Source organism: Telmatherina bonti (genome assembly GCF_933228915.1).
Source record: "Telmatherina bonti genome assembly, chromosome: 1".
NCBI lineage: Eukaryota > Metazoa > Chordata > Actinopteri > Atheriniformes > Telmatherinidae > Telmatherina > Telmatherina bonti.
In genome coordinates, this window is record NC_136619.1 from 34,004,500 (window position 1) to 34,030,400 (window position 25,901).

Consider the following 25,901-nt stretch of genomic DNA (forward strand, 5'->3'; position numbering starts at 1 on the left):
ATATTTATCCGTTTTTTGTAGTTAGTTTGCTTCCGGTGATCAGCTAACGTTTCGTAGCTAACCTGTCCTCCGCAGCAACCTATCAGTTCTTTCCTATTACTGAACAAATCTTAATTGACACAATAAGCTTGGCAAACGTAAGTTTCTAAATTAGTTTAAATGAACTTTCAGCATATTAAACAGTCATAGTGTCAGGTAAAAGTTGTAAGACTGACCCAGCTCTTTGCATTGTTTGTGTTATCTCGCTCCTTCCAGCTGCTTGGAGAAGCGGCTCTTCTTCTGGATTTGAAAAGTCCCCCAACTGAAACGTTAGTCTGACGTCCACACGCGTTAACCAATCACAACAGAGGGATACAAGTGGAAATACCGGAAGTCCCGCCTCCAGTACGTACTGGTCCTGGATCAGACGTAAAAATACTACTTGAATCACCAAACCGAAAACAGTCAAATTCATTCATTGATTCATTCATTCATTCATTCATTTTAATTTTTTTTTTATTCCAATGGACCACTACAAACATATAATTGTAATTTCTAAATGTAAATATTTAATGATTTATTTGTGGAAAATAACAGATTTTAATATCAGTTACAACAATAATATAATCATATTTGGCAGACACATAACTAATTAAAAAATGAAGTTTTTCAACATCTGTGGTATTTATTTGTACTAAAATAGTTACCGTAACTCATTTTCCATGTATTTAAAAATCTAGTTTTTATTGACAATTGTCTAAATATTTTGCAACATAGATGCAAAGCATACCATATTTACATTTAGTTTATTGTGTGTCAGGAACACAAGAAATAAAATCCTTGTTTATATATTTAAGAATAGGTGGAGGAGGTGGAGCACAACAAATACCTTAAGAGTTTAGCTGGACAACAGACCAGACTAGAATTATAATACTGATGGCATCTACAAATAAGGAGAAAGGTGAATGTTAAAGAAGCTGAGATTGTACCAATTTGTTGCAGTCATTCTCACTCACTTATTTCCTGAAACTGCTAAACTGCTAAGTCTGATGAAGGGTCGCAGGAAAGCTGGAGCCCCTTCAAGCAGTCTGTGGATGAAAGGCAGGGTACACCTTGGACAGCTCGCCAGTCCATTGCAGGGCAAGATGTAGCTGTACACAACTAGAGTGTGTGTGTGTACATATATATATATATATATATATATATATATATATATATATATATATATATATATATATATATATATATATATATATATGAATAAAGATCATATATTTGAACATGTAAAGATTGATTTAAAAAAAAAAGGAGCATGTGAAATATACAACGACTTTAACAACTATACCTTTTCATTCTTGATTTTTAAAAATGATATAAAAATAGCATGGAGTACATGCGTTTTGCTTCACATTATAATTTGACTGAATTAACCTAAAAAACTTGTTTGTGACTTTGGATTAAACCATCAGCAAAACAAAAAAAAAATTGTTAAAATATAGAGAAAACTTTTCAAAGAAAACATTAATGCTCATCACTAATTATGCTTCTAGAAAGTGATCAGAATGAAACAGTTTGGTTGATTTTTTTTTTTTTTAGTTTATTTAAAAAATTGGTAATAAATAACTGTAAAAAAATACTTTTTTGCAAGTTATACATTACAAGAAAAATGTGACAATTTGCAGATTTTGTTAACAGACTTGTAATAATCTCAATGAAACAGATTAAAATAACTTCCTACATTAGTAACCAAAGCTTCATTTCTGAAACTTACTTCACTGGGAGAAAAACGAAAATAGAACATGCAATGTCTCCTGACACAACTGAATAGTGCAATCTGAAGCTTTGGATACAAATACCTTAAACATAAAAAAGTAAAGTTTCTCAGATCAGTTTCTAAATCAAAAACTAAAGTGAATTTTGTAATTGACATCATTGTTGTTCCCCCTAGTCTCTTCATACACCATGTCCATGAAAATCAGAGAACTTCATTGTTTAAAAAGAGGACAAGAAATCATTATCAAAATACAAAACACTACTTAGAACGCAGCAAAAATTAAACATTTCCAACTTCACACAACATTTCAATAAATTATTTTTTGTTTTTGCATGTTAGTTGTTTGTGCAAATGTTGCTTGCATAGTCAGCTTGTAAACCCATGAAACAGCAGCTATATGTGATGTCTGAATGCTGTGCTGATATGTTCACACAAAGTATTTTATTACACACTAAACTCCTTCTTTCCTGCAACTTCTGTGAGGAAGATTCAGGAGCAGGGGCAGAGTTTGGACCAGACCTTTGCCGTATCTACTCTCTTCGGGCTGAAGCACGGAGGAGAGGTATGCTGTAGAAGGCAATGATGATTAAATTCAACACCACACAAAACAGCGCCGGGGCCAGTGTGTTGATAAATGTGATGGGAATGAAGTTTGAAGTGAGCCAGGGGCGTCGTGTCAGCATGTCCTGCTCAATGGCCTGCATCTGGAAGTGGGTGCCGAGGATGGCGCACACGTGGAAGAGCTGATGGCTGTGACCTGCAGAGGGAGCAGAAGAGTCACACTTGTCAGTGTATCAAAAGAAGGAATAAATTGTCACCTCCACCACAGAGGAAATGATTCACGTTGGCAACTGCTTTAGAGGTGGATATGCATTTGCAATATTCCTTCATTTTTAGCACCAAACAGGTGAAACATTTTAATGTGTCAGCTATTGTTTCCATAATGTTCAGAATCTCTTGGCAGTGTACGAAAGGAAAACAGGAATTTTAGTATGAGCCGCCAAACAAGATTCTCACATTAACAATTACATTAAACCTTTAAGGTCCTGGTCTGCAGTGGCTTTGATGAATTTCTTTAAAAACAAAATTGTGGAAATAAACCTGCCTGTTAAGTGCTTGTTATAACACTACTGCTTTAAATTTGAACCATTTCACTATGGTTACATTATTATTATTAACTTCTACTTTTTAACATCTTAACCATTCGCTTATTTATTCTGTTTATTATTGTCCAAAAAACAAAAAAGCAGAAAAACACAGAGAAATATTTTTCTCTGGCCTGTTTGTCAGTGTGAAAGTTAAAGGGTTAATGAAGTTATTCTTGCAGTTGGTGAAGTAAAACCCGTTAAGTGAAGCAAAACTTCCTCACCGTACATACGTTGTGTTTCTGTTGGAATACCTTTGTCTTAAAGTTTGATATCTGTCACTTGCATAATAAAGGTCTGATGTAAGTTGTTAGGACCTTCTGAATCATGGACTTAACTTTGGTTTTGTACGACACATTGTACAAAATTCACCATTTCTTTGCATAATATTTCCTTGAGTTATTTTATATAACTAGCTTTGATAACAATATAAATAACTTTGTTTATGAAACCAAATCTATTCAGACTTCATGACTTGCAAGACTCTCCAATGAATAGTTAATCATGAAAAGTCAACTTGAAAAAGGAGCAGTAACCTAAGGTAAGGTTACTGCTTATTTTAATTAATCTACTTTACCACACAGTGTTGGTTAACAAGCGGCTCTTCAGCTGATAAGTGCTTACTTTAGCTGTTTTCCATTCAGTGCACGGCAGGTGATGGAGTGTATGCATATAAAAAATGAGTACAGTCAGCTGTCTTCTGCAGGATTTACTAAATCTGGCCCTGGAGACCATTGTCCAGCAGGTTTAGACATGTTTCCCTGCTGCAAACACACCTGATTCCACTGAAATAGTTCTCAAAAAGCTTGTCAAGTTCTGCACAGACCTTTTAAAAGCCCGTTAATTTGAGCATGTTTGTTTCAGCAGGCACTGTGCTGCAGGGATCCCCAACCCTGGTCCTCAAGGACCAGTGTCCAGTGCAAATTTTCAGACTCAAGACAAGATAAGCTCTGCACATTTCTGCTCAATACACATCAATTTGAATCAGGTGTGGTGCAGCGGGGACACTTGGAAAACCAGCAGAACACCTGTCCTGAAGGACCAGGATTGGGGATCCCTGCTGTAATGGACTGGCGACCTGTCCAGGATGAAGCCTGCCTTTTGCATAGTGATTGCTGGGTAGGCTCCAGCTTCCCTGTGACCCTTAATCAAACTAAGCGGTTTGGAAAACTAATAAACATTTCAGCAGGAAAACATTTAACATGAAGCTGTTGCTTCCAGAGGCGTGAGTGGGTGGAAGGAATCAAATGATTTAGTCTAAAGAAAAGAAACCCTTGATAGAAAGTGTGGTTCTCTGCAGGTTCTCTTGGTCATATACATGAGGATTTTAAATGAAAAAGCACGTTTCAGATCAGTCTTACCAATGTAGTCAAAGCTGCCAGGTGCCAGTCGCTCAGGTAAATGTGTGGCGAATAGGAAAGCTGTGAGAAAAGACAAGGCGATGTGGTAGTAGTGGAGGATGTTGGCGCCATTGTCTGTGCAACCCTCTCCTGCACACAGGAACACCTGTGGACATATTAAACACAAGTTATAGAAACAGAAAGCTGCTTTTAGTAGCTTTCAGATTTGTAAAGGAGGCTTCAGTTTCTTCATTCATGAAATACTTCATGCAGTATTTGTCAGTGAAGTCATTTAGTTGTAATTCAGAAAATGCAAGGGTGGAATTGCACAAAGCAGGATTTAATTTAAACACACAGAGGTAAGTTTAGCAATAAGGAATATTCCAGCTGTTTAAACAAAACAAAGGTCTTAAAAAATCCTCCTGCATACACTTTCAGTGGATCACTTTAAGTAAAATCATAACATAACTTACTGACCATCTGAATTATTGTTCATTTGGTCAGAATCAGTGTGAAATGCAGCAATTCTTGGATGTCAGGCAACTCTTAGAAAACTGCTATGAGTCCTTTCCAACATTCAAAACAGATGATACAAAAAAAACACAAACATCATTAGAAAGAAGCTAATTGGAATTAAAAACACAAATTCCTTTATCTCTGACAGGAAAGGAAGGAAAATATGACTTTTAACACATTGTAAACATGCAAAAAGCCCAATGCTCAGCAAGGCAACACCAGTGCAGCTGCTGGAATCTACAGGCTGATTTGTGGTTCTGTTTTCTCGAGGGTTAGCCACCCAACCCCATCCCAGTCACTTCTCTACCCATATTTTACACACTGGCTGGCCACATAACGCTGGCGCTAGTGAACAAATACCTCCTAAAGTTTTATCAGCACAAAATGTTATCTATTCAGAAAACAATCATTTATATTTAAGTGTAACATGAAACTTCACTCAATTTTATTAGATTACTCTTATGTACGTCTTCAAATGCTTGAGAACAATCCAGCTACAACAAGAGAAACTCCAAGCTAATAAACTTCACCTGCTACCAGTGCGGCCACAGTGGTGACCAGTGAAATGTCTGAGGTGTCCCTCCTTAACCCTCTGATGCATGAATTATCTAAATAAATGCCACATTTTTTTACATACAATGTTTTACTTCTACATGTACAGACGTCTTGCCTTTAATATTATTTAACTTTTTATTTACTTTATAAATTTGAGAGAAATATTTAAAAAACAACATATTGTCATATTTATGTAATTGAAATATTCTATAAAAATTGACTAGTATCATTTCGTTGTCCTGTTTATTATTGTGGTAAACTTGGTAATTATGTGTTTATTTGCATTCATTTATACTTTATTTATTCATTCCTGAGTGAGTGGCAGTGTGTTGGGTGACTCTCCTAATGTCCACTGAAGTAATTACAAATATACCATCCTCACTGATGAATATAGTAGAAAAAATATTTTAAATAGATGTTCACTGTAGTGGACATGAGCCATCAAAGGGTAAAATTTGCCATCATAAGCAGCAGCAACACAGTCTGTCATGTGAAGCAGTCAGCTGCATTTTGGTTGAACAGAAAGAAAAATTAAAGTATTCTAACAAAATGGAACAAAAGGCGCAGCAGCGCTGTAGATTATGAGAAAAATCAACTATCTGGTTTTTGTTTGGGCTAAAAATTGGAACCCACTCTTTAAACTTGGGACAGGACTTAAACTTATTATTTAACATTCCTGTCAGCTGAGTCTGATCTCAACAAAAAGGTAACCACAGCAGCCTCACCCTGTAGAACAGAGGAATGTTGTCAAACAGGTACGGGTAGGCAAAGGCAACAATGCGGAGAGATTTGCTGAACTTCGGACTCTGATTCTCAAGTAATCTGAAAAAAAAAATGAAAGAGATGTTTTAATCATAACAACAGACAGAGTTATAGTTACAGTGTGTAAAAGATGATAAGCATCACCATAACTGGCAATACTGTACCTAAAATATTAATTTAACCCTTTCATGCATAGTGTTCCTGTAGTGAAAACATGTTTACAAGCTTTTTTTTCTTGCATATTCATGAATGAGGATGTTTTTTTTTTTTTTTTATAAACAAACCACTTCATTGAATGTTATTGACTCATCCAATGCGTTTCCACTCACTGGAGAATAAATAAATATATGATTTAATTTAACATAATGTAATTACATAAGTTTGCCTTTGCGATAAATAGGAAATGAAAATAATACAGCTATATTTTATAAAAGATCTGCATAATAAAATTATGATTATATATATATTTTATAAATATTTTATATAATACGTTAAAATAAATATCTCTAATAAACAAAAAAAAGGTATCATTGCATATGTCTGTAGAGGTAAAATACTATATTTAAAAATTTTGCTTTTTTTTTTTTTTAAATTCCTGCATGAAAGGGTTAATATATTTGCATAATTAAACATGTCATGTATTTATACTATACGTGTTTGTAGCATTGATACATCAAAATTAATAGGTGAGTAATCTCGTATAAATCAAATCAAACTTTATTTCTAAAGAGCTTCTTATGCTAGAAGCAAAAAAAAAAAGCTTTGCATGATAAAACTAAGTCATTAAGATTAAAATAAAACAAACTGACACACCAAAACTGACATATTTTAAAAACACTCTCATGTCTCTTTCACAGTCAAACATAAAAAGGCAGCCAGCCACAAAGATAAAGTACAAATTAATTAATAAACATCTGATCTTAGTATCTGATTTGATACTAATGGATGAAACGACTGGGACTGGTGTCCACCCCACAGCCGTAAAGCTGCAGTGTTGGACCCGCTGCCACCCAGACAATGTAATCACCATGGCAACAACCCCCACAACAAGCAGGCAGAGCCCCCAGAGTGGAGGATCCCCATAAGGAAAACACCAGAGTTAAAACATAAACAAAATAACCTTAAGAAACAAATAACAACAAATAAGATCAACAGCAATAAAATACGTATAAAAGACTTTATAATACATAAATGATTCATATTTGACTAAATTGATCTGATTAAATAAAATTCAGATGGGTCTGGAACTTATAAATGACCTTCTTCTATATAATTAGTAACAGATTACTTTAATCGTTCCTGATGTCAGGATAAAGTCAGTGAGTCAGATTATTACATAACAAGTTTTGCTTGTTTTGGCGTTGGTGACTCAAACCTGCTAAACTGAAACCTGTTCAGGGTTGTTCCCTGCAATCACCGCGTTGCAACACCCTGATTCACTCAACAATACCTTAGAAAATCCCATTCATATTTATCTGTATCCTGCGATCTGTCTGGAGATGAGTCAGTACTCGGAAAATGCTTTTTACAAAAGGTAACTGATGATAAAAGATGTAGCATATAGAAAAAACATGACTGTAGCACCCTCTGAGACAAAGTAACACGAGACGGAATGAATGTATCTAAACAAGGCATTTTCAGTTTTCTTTACCTCCTTCTGACGTCATGAACATTTTGCAGAAATGTCAATCCAAGCCTTAGCGAGGAGAGAGATGAGTGACAGGACATTTATTAGCTATAGCAAGCCAACATCATCCAGTTCAAAAACAAAGTAATGGATGCCATTATTGTTGTGAACAAAGGACAAAAATCAGAGTAATTTGATTTTTTTTTTTTAACATGCTTTGGAAAAAAATTCTAACAAACTGAATATTGATCCGGGTTCTGCCAGAGTTTATCCTTCCTGTTAAAATAGAGTTTTTTTCTTTTCTCTGTCGTTTTGGGCTCGTTCACGATGGGGGATTGGATCAAAGTCAAGATTCAAACAATCTGTTGGTTTTCCTTAACTAAGCTTTGTATTATGAACTGGCTGTAAAGTGCCCTGAGATGACATTGTTGTAAAGTGGAGCTATATAAATAAAGCTGAATTGAATTTAACTGTTGGAAATAATTTTGCTGTTATTTACAGCCTCTCAGCTGTGATGGGACACTTTGAAAGAAAGAAGTGAATCATTTACTGCTAAAGTACAGCTATGAATACAGCCAGTTATACATACAGTAGATCTGAGTGTTAAACATTTCCAACATTTTCTTTCTAAATTATATCCTAGACTAAACTAAAATAACTATTAGATTATGTAAATATTGCGTAAAAGCTCATTATTTTCCGATGACACAGTGTCATGTTATGAATGACTCATGTAAGTAAAAGATAGCTTCTGACTAAATCTGACACATTATGATAGAAGCATGCAAAACCTTGTTTTTGCTCTTATTAATAATCTTTAAGTTAAAAAAAAGAAAAAAAAAAAGAAATCATGTTGCATCAATCCAGCGTTTCTCAATTCTAGTCCTCAGGCCCCCCTGCCCTGCATGTTTTATAGACAACCCTACCTTAACACACCTGAATGAAATAAAAACTTGTTAACAAGCTGCAAAGAACTTGATGAGGAAGTTAAAAGATCTGACTCAGGTGCTCTGGCGGAGGATCAGATCTAAAACATGCCGGACAGGGGGGCCTAAGGGCTGGAATTCACTGCAAACACTGCATCAATCAAACCCTTCAGATCAAAGCAATCTATCAAAGTTGTTATAATAAGCTTTTCTGATTCCTATGGAGAATATAATTTTAATCAGGGCTATTTTTTCAAAGGTCATATTAGTTTAATTTATTAAAAGCATTATCAAGATATTTATTAAGTTTAATTCCCCTCATGTATAACTTCAATTCATAGTTAGAGCTGCTTTTAAGTCTTCTGATAGCAATCTAATCACATTTATGGAATTTAACCAAAGCTGTGTGTTTTTTCTTTGTTATTCATTATGTATTATACTGTGATTTAGAAGTTATGTAGCTGTTACCTAACAGTCAATTAAACATTATTTGTAGCTAATACCAATAGTGAGAATTAACTAGATATATGTATGACATAGATATAAAATAGATATATGTAAAGATATGAAAAAATGTGACAATAATCAGAAAAACATGGTGGTAAAAGTACATTTCTTCAGCATACCTGGAATAGCATGCCAATGTGGTGCAGACAATAGTGTTTATCACGGCGATGGTGATGTAGTACTGGTGAAAGGAACTGTTCACCCACTTGTCGGGGAAAGCGTAAGCCCAATAAACGATCGCTGAACCTGCAGCACAAAACACCAAGACAACAAAGCTGCTTTACACCAGGATGTACCACAATCATTTAAAACTGCTGTAATCAAGCCTTTACTTAAAAAGCAATCTCTGGATCCAGAGGTGATAGCAAATTATAGACCTATATCTAACCTCTCGTTTATGTCCAAAATTCTGGAGAAAATAGTTTCAGCTCAGCTACATGCCCACCTGAGCAGAAATAATTTATGCGAGGAGTTTCAGTCAGGATTTAGAGCTCATCATAGTACTGAGACAGCATTGGTGAAAGTTACTAATGACCTTCTTATGGCCTCAGACAAAGGTCTTGTGTCCGTACTTATCTTGCTTGATCTTAGTGCTGCATTTGATACAGTCGATCATAACATTCTGTTACAAAGACTAGAACAGGTGATTGGAATTACAGGTACAGCGTTAAGCTGGTTTAAATCATATTTATCTGATAGACTTCAGTTTGTTCATGTAAATGACAAGTCCTCCTCACAAACTACAGTAAGTCATGGAGTTCCTCAAGGTTCTGTACTTGGACCAATACTCTTCACGCTATATATGCTCCCTTTAGGCAAAATTATTAGACAGCATGGAATAAACTTTCATTGTTATGCAGATGATACTCAACTATACTTATCCTTTAAACCAGATGAAACAAATCAGCCCAATAGGCTACAAAATTGTCTCATAGACATAAAGACTTGGATGTCTAGAAATTTTCTCCTCTTAAACTCAGATAAGACAGAAGTAATTCTCGTTGGATCTGAAAAACTCAGAGCTAAATTTTCCGGTTTTGTAATGAACCTGGATGGCATTACTTTAGCTTCCAGTGCTACAGTGAGAAACCTTGGAGTAATATTTGACCCTGACCTGTCCTTTGGTCCACATATTAAGCAGGTTACTAAAACAGCCTTCTTTCATTTACGTAATATAGCCAAAATTAGGGACATTCTGTCTCAGAGTGATGCAGAAAAACTGGTTCACGCTTTTGTTACTTCCAGACTAGATTACTGTAACTCTATTACTGGGCTGTCCTAAATATGCCCTGAAAACCCTTCAGCTGATCCAGAATTCTGCAGTCCTGACCAGAACCAGCATGAGAGATCATATTTCTCCAGTTTTAGCCTCTCTTCATTGGCTGCCTGTTGAATCTAGAATAGAATTTAAAATCCTTCTCCTTACATATAAAGCCCTCCACAACCAGGCACCACTATATATCAAAGACCTCATTGTTCCTTATATACCAAGTAGAGTACTTCGTTCGCAGACTGCAGGCTTACTTGTGGTTCCTAGAGTCTCAAAGAGCCGAGCAGGAGGCAGAGCCTTTGGTTATCAGGCCCATCTCTTATGGAATAAGCTCCGAGTTAGTGTTAGGGAAGCAGACACCCTCCCCACCTTTAAGACTAGGCTGAAGACTTATCTTTTTGATAAGTCCTATAGCTAGGGATGGTTAGCATCCCTTAGTTATGCTGCTATAGGTTTAGACTGCTGAGGGACATTTCCTGATACACTGAGCTTCTTTCTTTTTCTCTTTATCTCTTTCTTTTACCCCCCTCATAACAGTGTTGCATCATTAACATGTATGTCTCCTGTCTCAGCAGGTCTCCCTGGCCGGGAGTAGCAGTTCCTGTTGTCTGTTGTCTTTCTGTCCTCTTCCCCCCACACAGCAGAGGCAGATGGCTGCCTGTCCTGAGCCGGGTTCTGCCGGAGGTTTCCTTCCTGTTAAAAGGGAGTTTTTTCCTTCCCACTGTTGCCAGTGTGCTTGCTCAGGATGGGAGATTGAGTTGGACTCAACTCAATCTGTTGGTTTCCTTATATAGGCTATTATGAATTGGCCTTCATTATGTTTTCCCCTCTGTCTGTAAAGCGTCTTGAGATGGCATTGCCGTGATTTGACGCTATATAAATAAAGTTGAATTGAATTGAATTGAATTGAATTGATGTGAATAATCCAGTCTGAGGGATTTAATTAAGGTGATTTTAGCTTTTTATATTTTTATATATTTAAGAAGTAATGATATAATCTGCCAATATAGGGACATATACTTCAGTTTGCACCTAAAATTAGGATTAGGATTCAGAAGCCTGCATCAGCAAATCCCACTCATGTCAAGTGTTGATAGAGTAGTAAAGGAGTAATGGTACTAAAAAGATTTCTACTGCAGAGCTGAAGGCCTTAAAACAGATACACTCTGAGCTACATCTCACACCAGGTTGTGGGACCCCCGCTAGCAGTGAAGAGGATGCACATACCCAGGCTGTAGAAGCTGAGCCCAGCATAATCAAAGAAGAAGCAGATGTGGCGCATAGACACCGACATACTGCTGAAGGTGTGAGCGCAGCTCGATGCCAGCGGGTAGATGCAACAGGAGAGGAGGAAGACCACCAGAGGCCAGGTGAAGGAGTCCGTCCATGCTGTCTGCATCAGCACCACTGTAGCTAGCTTCCATAGGAAGTACCTGTCAGGAGACACAGCTCACATTTCATCCACGTAACAACAAAATGTGGAAGTTATGTTGCTTTACGAGGCTTTTGAAAGAAAAATGTGGATACATGAACCTGAAGTACATTTTAAAAGCTGTGAATATACTTTAAAATATTTCCTTTTTTGTTGCTTTGAACCAACTTTAAACGAAATAAGCAGACTAATATTATCTGAAATGCTCAAAAAGCTACTTAAAAGTTTGTGATGCATTTCTTACTTTTTATAATGCTGCATAAATATGGTCTAAAATGTTTGAAAGGATGTAAAAAATAAATGGATAAAGCCAAGGATATTCAGAAGCAACATTACAGTTCATTATCAAACCGCAAAAACATCATGTTAACAAGCAAAACATTTAAATAAAATTACTCTGAACATTGACTCCAAGAACAAACAATCAAAAACCTCTTTTAGTTGAAATGAAAATGGATTAGATTCATTTTGGGCAAGATGAAAGTACCATGTCACATGGTTTAGATCTTGTTTGGTTCAGTGCTGAAGGAGGAAAAGTTACAACCTGAGACCATAAGATGTCATTTGCTCATCTGTTTGCTGAGGGATTAAACCAAGATGATACAACGTGTCAGCTACAATGGTTGACGCCTCGACGGAGAGTCTGAAAGCTAATCGCCTCAAAGCTGCAGAGCCAGATTTCACAGGAAAAAAAAGTCAATTATTGTCTGAAAAACTAGAATATTTAAGCAGCTCCTTATCGTCAGGTAGCTGAATATAAAAGTTTAATCATGACTTGATGGTTAAATTAAACAGTTTTTCCAGTATCAGCATCATGTTATCAGAAGGCTGTATGTCAGTGTTTCCCAGCAGTTTAACTAATTGTAGCAATATGCCCGAAGCTTAGATCTACTCATTAGTCTATGCCCTTTAGGTCTTCACTGAGCCCCTTGACAAATACACCCATGTGCCCTTAGCAAATTTTAGCAAACACACACACCTCAGCTCACTGGACTGTGCAGTCAAAGCAACTGGCATCAGTGGGGAGGAAGAGCATAAACGTACACCTGCATGTGCACCTCAGTGACAGGGCTGCCAAAGGTCCTGCCTACATGTTTTCATGTCAAACAAACGCACGGGAAAGTTGGAATATGTAGCTCTGGGAGGAGTTTAATTAGCCTGATCAAGCTTAAACGTTACATTATTAAATTCTAAATTATTTGATCTTTGATTATTAAGTTGAAGGGATTTTATATATACAAATATATATATATATATATATATATATATATATATATATATATATATATATATATGTATATATATATATTGTATGACCATGTAAGAAATAAATTATAAATTATTTATATATATATATATATATATATATATATATATATATATATATATATATATATATATATATATATATATATATATATATATATATACAAATAAATATATAATTTATATTTTATTTCTTACATGGTCATACAAAAGGTAAAAACCAAAACAAACAGAACACCATGCACGAAAAGGAGCAGAAAAAAGAAAAGTTCTTGTAATATCTGCCCCCTTTTTTTAAAAAAAGAAAACATAACGCACCAATAAATGGTTATTGGTTTTCTTAGAGATACTCGATGAAATTAGAGAAAAAAAGTCATTATCATCGCATAACATGCCATATATCTTAAGTTGTTCACTTTATAAATGAAGGATTTTCCACATTTTAACTGCTTGTGATAATTTCCACAAAATAAATTCAATTTCTCATACATATAGTTATGTACAATCACATTTACATGTACATGGATGTATATACATCCATGTACATGTATAAATATGCACACATGAAGCACGTACATATACAGACAGAAATGCACATGCACATACATACATTATACAAAAATCAAAGTAATTCTGTCCTGTATGTTTGTAATATATGCTTTGGTTTTTTTTTTTAGGATATTTTTAAGTTTGATAAGAGTAGGACATGACTTCATATTACCACTTAAGTTGTTCCACAGTTTAACTCCAGTGGTTGTGACACAATGGTGTTTAGTTTGTGTATTTACTGTATCTGTTTTTAGGATGCATGTACCTCGTAGTGCATATGAACTCTCCCTCATCTGAAACAAACCCCTGGATACTTTGTGGTACTTTTTTATGAATTACTGAATACATGAATTGTATGATTTATCACACATCTTATCGTCACAGTCTAAATAATGTCAGAATAAAAAGAAATATAAGGTGGATCACTATAAATTGATCTTTATTCAGATGATTAAAGAAGACAATGAGGTTAACTCCAAACTGTGCATGATTTAATGACAAATATTGATGTTTTTATTCATCAGTAAAAATTAAACTGAACTATTTTCTCTCTGGATGGAACCACTTTCATTTCATCACCATGTCTGAAAACATTTAAGCTAAACTGAACGGTGTGAAATTGATACACCAAACAATGATTAACATGTCAATTGCATAACTTCCTCTCAGAGGGGGCAGGTAGCTCCTTGGATGTTTCAAAACAAACTATCTGCATGCTTTTGAATTGTGTTGCTGAGATGCGAGTCTGGATTTATAGTTACCACAAATGGTATGTCAAAATGTAAAGTCTGTTGCATCTGGAACACGATGAAGAGTGTGTCTGCAGAAATAAACACACACTGGAACAAATTCAGCGACTACTAATAGGAAAATGAAGCAGAAATAATACCTGTCTTTTCTGACAGGCTTCTCTGCAAACCAAATATGTCTGTTTGTGATATCATCAGAGAAAATCTTTGGCTTACAAAGCAAGCTGTGCAAGATTCCTTAATTATGTAACAGTTAAAACCTGCTGGGAGTTCCTGGTTCTTGTGAGGGCATAAAGTTTGTTTCCGTTGTATCAAATGTTTCAAGACATGCGTTCTTGTTTTCTGCACGTTGTCTTAAAAAGCCGGTTTAAGTTCCCTGACGTGTTGCGCTTGCCATCCAAACACACAGAAAAACACACACGTTTCAGACATTGACACTTGTTACAAATAAAAGTATAATCAGTTTACCAGGTAGGCAAAAAATGGGTCCAGATGTTGAGCGTCTCATTCGTCATCCGGAAGAGGCTGAGGATGCAGTCGATTGCTGAGTTTCGAGGGTACCGGTACCCAGAAATGATGCTGTCCTCATGGAAAACCTCATGACAGAAAAGACTGAAGTAAGTATTCAGTCAGTTTGGTCAATGTGAGAAACCTGTTCCCCGTCTCCGACTCTGGAGCCAAAACAAGCCTGACATATTTATTCTGAAGACATTCCCAATACTGTCTTCAACTCTCTGCAAATGGAGGAATAAAAACTGGTTTAAAATCTTTGGTTTAAAAAAAAAAACCTGCCGACCATACCAGCAAGAAAACTGTTTCTGAAACTGGTTTCCCTCAAAGGTGTCCCTTTATCAGCGACTGTCTTGTCATGCTGTTATTTTCATCAGCTTTTTGCTGCATTACATAACCAGATGTTTACATCCAAAGCTGAATTCTGGAGTTTTCCTGCAATTAAGTGGACTTTTCCACAACATCATGACTCCACCGAGCCCACCTGAGTCTGACAGACACAGAGCGGAAATGTCTTAAATGCTTAGTAAAGCGAAAAGATGAACTTACTTTGGGGACTTGATTGATGGTGTAGACTTGTGGTGAATTGATGAAGTTGAGCATGTCTGCATGCTGGAGGTAGTGGTGCTGCTGTGAGAGAGGAGAGCTGGACTTAAGCCACAGTCAAGGTGTGCCTTAGTCTTTTTATGAGCTTTGTGTTGCTATGCCGACTTTCAGGTGCCTCCCCTTCATCCCCACCTTTTTCAAACCCAGTGAGAATATTCAGCACCTGTGCCACACCTCCTATCCCTCCTCCTCCTCCTGTCTCGCTGAAAGCAGAGGTTGTTCAACCACATGATGTCAAAGATTTACTTTAATGTTTTTATCTCTTAATGCACTGGTGGAAATTTTACATTGTGTCTTACTGAATGCGGTATTTCATGTTTCATGTCTTCACCAATATGTTACTTATTATGGTCATGTTATTCCTTATGCATGAGTTCATTAGTGCATTCCTCATCTAAGGTTGGGCGACCTTAGCTACTTTCCTAAAGGACACTATATCTAACAACTATCTGCTTTTCTTCTTCATAGATGTAAAGCACAAACAGTGATTTGGGCTACTGGCAGTAAAAAACTTACTCAGATAGAAGTTGTTTATTTACAAGAACAGATGCCCTCTTTAAGATGAGAGGTGCCAGAGAGTCTGAACTGTCAACCTTGAATAGGAACAACTATTCTTTGGTAAAGAAAATAGAGATTTATGGCGACCGGGAGACATCTTTCTCACTAAGGTTTAAAAAAACGTTTCTTATCAGATCAGAACTCCTCCTGAGTTCTGCTCAATCCAACTTTTTCTTTTATTGCAGTTGTAATACTTGTTAGTTTTTGTTTGTTAGTTGCCGTTTTCAGTCCAGTCTCCTCATCCTTTCACTGTTTAGATTTTTCCCCCAACATACACGCTCACGGAGGTTGTTAATTTTAAACTCAACTTTTTAACATTAATAAAAAAAAATCAACATGTTCCGAAAACATCTTGCTATTGCGTAATCTTGCTGTTACAAAGCGATGACGACTGAGGGAGTTGTAACAGGTGCAACAGGTTCCAGCCGGTGCAACAGGGTTTTATTCAACGCATCAATCCAACGTAAGCACTTATCTCTCGGAAGCTTGCCTTTTATTCAATATGTGACCAAACTCCAAGATCATGGAGCCAGATCTGTTACAGATTGGGAACTTGTCTTTAATTTTTGGCGTCTTCTCAGAACATCTGAAATCAAGCCTCTGCTAAAAAGAGAAATCTAGACAACACCCATATGAACAAAGCTGACCAGCCATGATGACTTCCAGCCAGGATTTAGACAGCAGAGATTCCTCCCATTTCAGGTTTTAATGACATATGTTGTCATACAGATGATGAAAAAATGTCTGTCTTAGTTTTACTGAACCTCAGGGACAGGACTGGAGAGCTGGGCAGGTCTCTCTGGCGCTGTATAAAAGTGGTTCAAAATGCACTTAGAGAACAGGAATTACTTTGTGTTTACATCTGAGTTACATGTGGAGTTCCTCAAGGTTCAAAATGTTTTAATGTTCCTGTAAATAACTTTCACCCTGTTGTAATGTCAAATGGTGGCATTTAAATAAACTTACCTTTGATCAATTTGACCAAAAACAAAAGCAAACAGAGAAAAAGAGCAGCTGTCAGTGACACTAATAGTTTACAGCTGATGCAGATTCTTACAGCTCAAACTGTCAGCAAGCGCAGCAGGAGATCAGCTCACAGCTGAACCTGAATGCTATCTGAGTTCCAGGCAGTCCAGATAAAAGTGACAGCATGAATGAAGGGTGTGAATCAGCCTGCTGGTAAAGTCAACAGAGCTCCTTTTCTTGCTTGTCTACTGGTTAAAGTGGCATGTCACCATCTGATCTCAGACCAGCGGGGCAAGTGTCACGCCTGGTGCTGACAGCCGAGCCCAGTGGCAGCAACCCACGTCTGTTATCTTGTTTAACTCTAAAGCAATAAAAGCAAACATTCCTTCGGAAGCGGATTGATCATGATGTAAAGAAAAGAAACAGCAAATTACATTTAGCTGGTGACGTCGCTTTAAAGCAGAGTTTCTCCTTAGTGGTACATTTACAGTAATTATTACACTGCTAGTCTAAGTTTAGTTAATGATCTATCTTAAATGCGTACAAGGAAACTCAAATAATTCAGATTAGTCTCTTGTCTGTTCACAAGTTAATTCAACCAAGCACATGCGATTTTACAGCATCAAAGATGGAAACTTGAGTTCCCCCAGTAATCGGTGTTGTTGTGTTGTAAGCTGGTATCACAACAGCCACGAACGAATGCGTACACTTGTGTGCAGCAACCCTGGGATTTCATCCTGCTTCCTCCCTGAGGATCCAAGCTGCCAGAGTTGGAGCAACAGTGCAGGAGGCTCAAAGCAAAAGAAAATGACTCAACAAACGACGCATGACCGACCAGGAGTCGCTTTGCATCGGCACAGCGTCACTTCAGTTAAAATGTTTGTTAATGTATTATACATTAAGACTTTGACTTTCAGGAGTGTAAACAAAGTCAAGTACTGAGAGTTATGACTGTCATGAGACAAGAAAATGGGGATGTGAAAACACACCGATATGAGAAGGAAATGTCATCTCACATCTCGTCCACCTGCAGATGAATTTACTCTGCTTTACTCTGTTTTGTCCAGCATATCAAACGCTGAGGCCAAGGTTAATATTGGTCAGTTTTGCTATGGATAGGTCTTAGAAAAGTTAAAAAAAAAAAAAAAAAAGCTTCTTTTGGCCCTTTTGGCCCAAAAACAGAGCGTGTTCCTGTTGTTGGGAGCTGTCTCCAATAACAGCAGGTTCATATTAATAGCCAACCTTTTTAAGGGACAATACACACAAGTTAATGAATTTGTTATTAACATAAACACCACTTAGAGAAATTGCTTAATACAATCTTTATGATTGTATTACAGTCTATTTATATTACAGTCTATTTACATATTGTTTTTGAGTGAAGATGAGTTATAACAATACTAAGTTATTTATTATTGTCCCTTACCATTGTTGGTAATAGTGAACTTAACATTGTTGGTATTAAGTCTTCTTAACTAATGTTGGTATTAAGTCATGTCGTTACTATTGTTTGGTATTACTCATGACCATTGTTGGTATTGTGTCGTGCATCCTTTGTATTGTAAGGTTTTGATTTGTGTTATCTAGGGGTGGGATTTAATAAGTTTTTCTTCTTCCCACTCCTTTTCGAGCTTATATATATATATATTTTTTTGGTTATGTATATGTACATCTTGGTATTGGTTTTGTTCATCTGCTCGAAATAAAGTTGCTACTACTACTACTACTTTTTGGCAGAAGTTTTTGCGATAGTTGCCCCGCCACACACACACGTAGCATTCCCATCAGTGTAGTAAGCTGTCAGGTCACCTATGCTGACCTGAATCAGGGGCTTTCTAAACACTGCAGAAAAAGAGAAGCATTCTTATGTCAGGAGGGCTGACTGCACTAAAAATCCTAAAAATGTACAAAGATTAAGTTTATCACAGTGTCTGTTCCACCTTGAGCCGTTTAATTATCAGCTTGCACAGACTTGTCATCTCTAATTAACCAGCTTTCCTTGACACTGCTAAACACGCAGGATGCCTGGTGTTACTTTGTCATATTTAGAAATCACTGTTATGCAAAACAGATGACAACACCTGAGGAGGAGGGGAACTAAGCATAGATGAACCAATAACAATTACAGGCCTTGATGTTATTTATTTGACAGCTGCGTAGAATAAAACTACAACTTGAAGGATATTCTGACAACATGCAGTGAAGTGAAAATTAAAGTTTAACCTGAATTGCAGATGAGTTAACAGACACAAGTGTGTGTATCAACCCACCTCAGTGTCATAACATGTGGCTCTGATAAAAGTGTTTAAACAGAGTAATATGTGCGCGACATAAAGGAGATGTCACACAAAAGAAAACCTTGAATTTAAGAGCAATTAAACAAAACGTGCTGCAGCATTTATTGGCATTAGATCCAAAGCAGTTTTAAGATGAATGTAAAACTCACAATTTTAAAATCTTTGCTACTTTCCTTATTTTCTCTTCATATCACTGGTTCTTTGTATCCTTTTTTATTTTGTTAATATTTTTACCAAAATAATAAAATATTAACAAAATGTGTTTTCTTTATATATATATATATATATTTTTTGCCTCTTATAGTTTCATTTAACTTCCATTTTCTTTCTTATTTGATCATTTTGCTGTAACACTGAAGTTTCACAGAAGAGTACATCCCATTCTGTATCGATGAAGCAATGAAAACCATTTTTGCTTGTCGCTAATGAGGGATTATCCATAAAAGAAAGCAAGAAAAATTGTGAGTAGAAAGTTACAAATACTGAGAAAATACTGAAGTTTTCTTTTCTTTTGTCACCAGCTGCATAAATGATGACAGAGACCTTAACTTCAATTTAATAGTCATCTATTTATTTATTTAATCGTTCACTTATGTGTTTTGACATTTGCTCATTCCTGCCTGAAGTGACCCAACCTTTGTTGACACGTGTAGTACCACATCTTACCACCAGATGTCCCTGTTTTCAAACAGAAGCTGCACTTCTAGCTGTTTTTTTCTTTTGTTTGTGGAAGAGAACCTGTGATGTAGATATGTGCAGTTTGTCCTTAAACCAGATGCATTCCTCATATTTTCCTTCTTTTTTCAAGCTGCAATTTAGTCCTCATTGTGTGATTGTTGACTGAGAAACAAAAAGACTGACAGACTCATTTCAGGGAAAAAAGGTGCATCACTGCTGGGAGAGAACAACTCTTAGAGAACCGACTGTTTCTTTGAACTGTTAAAGAGACAAAATAACAAGTTTGCTTCAGGTAATTGCTCGCCTCGCCTTTCAGTTCAAGCCAAACAGTCTCCAGAGGAGAACCATGACTGTTTGTGAAACATCAGCACAGCAATGAAGCTTTTCTCATTAAGCATTTATTTAGCCGTCGTTGCAGATGCTGATGCACATATTTATCAGTGCTGGCATTACTATACCTAAAAAACTCACAACGTAAATACACATCTCAACCTCCCCCTTTGATTTAAAAACACAAGTAACACATAGCTATTGTGGGTAAAAATTGGTTGCAATGATTAGCTGGTGACCAGTCCAGGGTGTCGTCAGCCTCTCGTACAATGATTGCTGGGATAGACTCCAGCTTCCCTGCAAGCCTTAATTGGACTAAGCGGTTTGAAAAATGAATGAATGAAAAATTGATTGCATTCTTCCTCTAAAGTCTTTCCTCTGCAGATTCAGATTCTACAAACAGTGTTTGATAAACCTGATTCTATTCTATTCTATTCTACAGTCATTTAGCAGACGCTTTTAGCCAAAGGGACTTACATATGAGTGAGAACAACAGAAGCAGAAAATCAAACAGTAGAGGACGTCGTAGGAAGATGCTAGTGGACTGTCCAGTTGGACGCAGGTCCTTCCATGTAGTGCTACAGGCTTTTTTTTTTTTTTTTTTCTTTTTTTTTCTGATGAACAAGGAATGAAGCAAACTAGTAAAAATTTGAAGATGATACATTAAAAAAAAAAAAATAATTATACACACACACACACACACATATACATATAGACTACTCACAAAAAGTTAGGGATATTTGGCTTTCAGGTGAAATTTATGGAAAATGCAATATGTTCATGCTACAGTGATATAATATCATAAAAGTAAGACATTTAAGTAGAAGGATGCACTACTGATTTCCTCATCTCAAAAAATTCATTCAACACAAAAGGTAACAACAATGGTAGTTACACCACAACAAAAAATTTGAACGTCTCAATATCTGGTCATGTGCCCTTGAGCATCAATTACAGCTTGACAACGACGTCTCATGCTGTTCACAAGGCAACTTATTGCCTGCTGAGGCATGGCATCCCACTCTTCTTGAAGGGCAGTCCTCAGGTCATTGAGGTTCTGGGGTGCAGGGTTTCGAGCCTCTACACGACGGCTCAGCTGATCCCACAGGTTTTCAATGGGATTCAGGTCTGGAGAGAGTGCAGGCCATTCCATTTGAGGTACACCAGTCTCCAACAGCCGTTCCCTGATGATGCGGCCTCGATGAGCAGGAGCATTGTTGTCCATGAAGATGAAATTAGGCCTGTGCTGTTCATGTAGGGGCACAATCACTGGATTAATGATGTTATTCAGGTAGTATGGGCTTGTCACTGTACCATTCACAAAGTGTATGGCAGTTCTGTACCAAGTGGACACCCCTGCCCACACTGTAACACCGCCACCACCAAAAGCTCGCCTGGTGACAACAGTGGCTGATGCATAGCGCTCTCCCTGACGTCTCCAACATCGTTGCCGGCCATCATTTCTGCTCAGTGTGAATCGACTTTCATCAGAGAACAGCACTGAGGCCCACTGGTTCCTCATCCAGCGTAAATGCTCCCTGGCCCATGCAAGACGATGATGCCTGTGCCTGGTGGTGTGGTCAGGTACCCGTGCAGGTCGTCTAGCACGCAGACCACGCTGATGGAAACGGTTTCGAATGGTCTGACGTGACACTTGGGTGCCTCTCACCTCTCTTAAACGTGCCTGGAGTTGAGTGGCATTCATCATCCGGTTTCTCAGGGCAGTGTTCACAATGTAGCGGTCATCAGCACGGGATGTGGCCAAAGGACGTCCACTTCTAGGCCTTTCTGTGACTCTTCCAGTCTCTCGATATCTCTGTTGCAACCTGCTGATGACACACTGTGACACTCCAAGCTCAGTGGCCACTTCTGTCTGAGAACGTCCTGTTTGAAGCATCGCAATGGCAAGGGACTGTTGTTCCATTGTTAGGTGTCGTCTTGGTCTCATGATGTCAAAATGTGAACAGCATGATGAGGACAACTGTTTAAACACCAGCTCTAATTGAACCAGGACATTTATTGGTCAATTCAAGGATCACACACCTGCCGTGATTTTTGCCGTTAAGCTCCTTGTTAGAGAACAGCAACTTGTGCAAAATTTATTGAAACATTTAACAGTTGGACATGTGCATTTAAAAGCTTAGAGAAGATCACATTAAGTTCACCTGAACAGGTTTGAATGCATTTTAGGCTTGTTGTGAAATTTCACCCAAAAGCTGAATATCCCTAACTTTTTGTGAATACTGTATATATATATATATATATATATATATATATATATATATATATATATATATATACATGATAATACATTTTATTTGTTGGGCGCCTCGACACTCGAGGTTGCCTTACAACACACATCATAAAATTGCATTAAAACAAGTTGAAAACAACAAATATTAAAACAGACATTTCAATGTATTGCAATTATGGGTGAAGTGAGTAGGCTTGTCTAAACAGATGAGTTTTGAGTCTGGATTTGAAGTCTGTGAGTTAATCGTGTTGCGGAGGTCAGGGGAGAGAGTTCCAGAGCTTTATATTTATATATGATTTACTGAATTAAAACAGGGAAAAATGACAAGTGAAAATAAGAAGGAAAAATCTCAACACCATAAAAAAGAAAAAAACATTATAGATTTCTTTAAACCTAAAAACAGTATTGCACCATTGTGGCTGATTGAGGGAGAGTTATTTTCAGTGGATACTCATATGGCATGAACATTTGGCCCAAATATGGCCTGCACCTGGATAATTTCCAGTCATATTTGTCTTCAAATAAATGGACTGACTTTGTAAGCAGCTGCTAAAACACAACACACACAACACGCCATAACACAGATGCCGGCAAGTGGCATCTGGCCCACATCTGGCTCAAACCATACTTGCTAGTGCTGTAACTGAGCCATAAGAGTCCAGCATGGCCCGGATTAGGCCTAAACACGTCTGACATCACCATAATGTATTTTAGATTTATTTCAGAGGTTTGTAAAGACATTTAGATACAAACTAAATTTTGTGCAATAGAAAGTAGAAATGATTTTCTGGGTATGATGAAGACTTAAACCAGACTCTGTCACTGTAACTGAAGTAAAAAAACAGACAAAATACAATAAAAAAACATCTGTTCCTCTGCCATCATTAAAGCTTCTGTCATGTCCTTGTTTTAAGGACCTATTTTTAATAAGAGCAGTGATTATGATGTGCGGACATTGTGCTGCTTTTGTGCAGGATCACAGAGGGTCCAACCCGCCTGCGATGCTGCAGCGGCTCTAAGAGTTTGTGGCTCCCTGGTGTTTCGCTTTATGAGATGTAGTTTGTGCCTCGAAAATAAGGACCCCCCCTCAAACACACAAACACCCCTTATGCATAATTAATAATTGCCAGACTCCACGTGTTTTTTCTCTGTTAAATTTCAGATTTTCACAGATTTTTTTTTCTCCTGTGCTCATCTGCAGCATAAATTTCACCCTCTGCAGCTAACCCTCTTCAACGTTCCCTATCAGCACCATTCGCATACATGGTTTAGCGATTGTGATGGTGGCAGATAAAGACTTTTAGTCTTTGCTAAGAAAAGAATACCAGCTGCTCATAAATCCACTAAATATATAAATTATCTGGCTTGAAACACTGAAAAAATGGAGTGTTTATTGTCACAGTAATAAGTGTAACTCTGCCTCTTGAGTTTATTTAGAAGGCAGAAGGAGGCTGAGCTGAATTTGACAAGTGTGTCTGCCGAACTGCACAATGAGACAAGATGAGCGGGGAGAAATGATTTGGCAGTGTGTGGGGGAGACTTAGATTCTCTGAAGACTGCAGACTGCTTAGGTAGACGCTAATGAGACTGGACTTCTGAAAGAATCCCTCAGCATTTTGAGAATCTGTTTCTTGCAGAGAGGAAACTGACATTACTCTCTGTACAAGGTAACAACATCCACCAGGCATCACCCATAAAGCTCAGTAAGAAACACTGCACTGGATTTTCTTTATTTAATCCAAACACATAAAAGTAAAACTGGAATGAAACAGACAGGTGCAACGATGAGACACCCATGGAAACCAGGCGCACGTTGTTTGCATCAACCTCAGCTAATTAGTCGTGTCTTGTTTGGAAACTAACTGTAATGAGATGAGGAAATACTTTTGTAATTCCAGAGGGAGATGACACAGAAGACACACCCAGCCAGTGGTGGAGTGGTCCCTCAAGAAGTGAGTATACTCTCAATTTTTCGTCCTTTTTTTTTTTTTTTTTAAAAACAGATAAAAAGTAGCCGAGAAAACGCTGATTTAGAAAAAGTGACGGGTAAGACCACTCTGTTTAGTTCACCCCAAAAATCCATCAGTGTATTTGTTCATTGTCACACAATTTCTGCTCTTCGGTTTCAGGGAGGAAGAGTTATGAAATGACCAAACCAGTACTGACACACAGTCTAGTGAGAGACAAGCTCATAGACATACATATGCATTTATTTATTATGTCTATGTTCAGGCTAAAGCTAACACAGCTGATGGCTAACTGCACCAGTGTAGCATACTGGTAACCTTAGCTGAGCTGCTGGGCGACATAGATACATGTGTAGGCATGTTTGTAATTGTAAAAGCAGCTGTAACTCAGTGTTGACTGAAAAAGAAGTGGGGATACTCCGTGTACCCTGGACTACAACCACTGCATTCAGTCACTATTCAATTCAATTCAGTTCAACCTTATTTATATAGCGTCAAATTACAGCAATGCCATCTCAAGACGCTTTATAGACAGGAAAACAAATAAAACATAATGAAAGCCAAATTATAACAGCCTCTATAAGGAAACCAACAGATTGAGTTGGGTCCAACTCAATCTCCCATCCTGAGCAAACACACTGGCGACAGTGGGAAGGAAAAAAAACTCCCTTTTAATAGGAAGGAAACCTCCGGCACTCGGGTAGGGAAACCCTGCTGGTACTGGAATGGACCTACTTTGACTTCTTCATGGCATAGATTCAACAAGGCGTTGGAAACATTCTGCCAAGATTTTGCTCCATATTAATATGATAGCATCACAAGTTGCTGCAGATTTGTTGGCTGCACAGCCGTGATGAGAATCTCCTGTTCCACCACGTCTCACAGCTGCTCTGTTGGATTGAGATCTGGTGATGCAGAGACCGTTGGAGCACACTAAACTTATGTTAGAGTAACTAGTTGGAAATGATTTGAGCTTGGTGACATGGTGAGTGACTGGAAACCTGTCGCGGGGATAAGCTCCAGTCCACCAACCCTGACCCATTAAATAGACAACAGATGGATGGACAAGGGGAGAGTCAACAACAAATCTCAGGTAGGCTGCGGTAGTTAAATAATGCTTATTTCATAATAAAAGAGTGCCAAAAAATACCCACACCAACGAGCAGCCTGAGCGACTGATGCGAGGTGGTGGTGGTGGGGTAGTCCATGCTTTCATGTTGTTGACTGCAAATTCCTATCATCTGAATATTGCATTGAATGCATTTAACTCCATTTTATATTCAATGAGCAGGTTTCTAGCAAGAAACATATAAATAAATTATTAAAACTGAAAACTTC

At 37.4% G+C, this 25,901-nt stretch overlaps 2 protein-coding genes across 2 annotated transcripts in view; both read right to left on the reverse strand.

Annotated features, from left to right (window-relative positions):
• Positions 1-1,332, reverse strand: part of LOC306774522 (kinesin-like protein KIF23) — a gene marked incomplete at both ends in the record, with an annotated part of 158,106 nt that extends 156,774 nt beyond the window's left edge. The window contains one exon of the mRNA XM_079264601.1: positions 1,325-1,332. Within this exon, the coding sequence (XP_079120727.1) occupies positions 1,325-1,332 (8 nt within the window). The remainder of the gene's footprint in view (positions 1-1,324) is intronic.
• A 951-nt stretch (positions 1,333-2,283) lies between these two features.
• On the reverse strand, positions 2,284-15,510 carry paqr5b (progestin and adipoQ receptor family member Vb; the record flags this gene model as incomplete). Its single annotated transcript, XM_079264613.1, has 8 exons — positions 2,284-2,510; positions 4,260-4,404; positions 6,035-6,131; positions 7,723-7,767; positions 9,251-9,377; positions 11,629-11,834; positions 14,866-14,993; positions 15,457-15,510. The coding sequence occupies 8 exons, from the start codon at positions 15,508-15,510 to the stop codon at positions 2,284-2,286; spliced, it is 1,029 nt and encodes a 342-aa protein (XP_079120739.1).
• Positions 15,511-25,901: the final 10,391 nt, after the last annotated feature.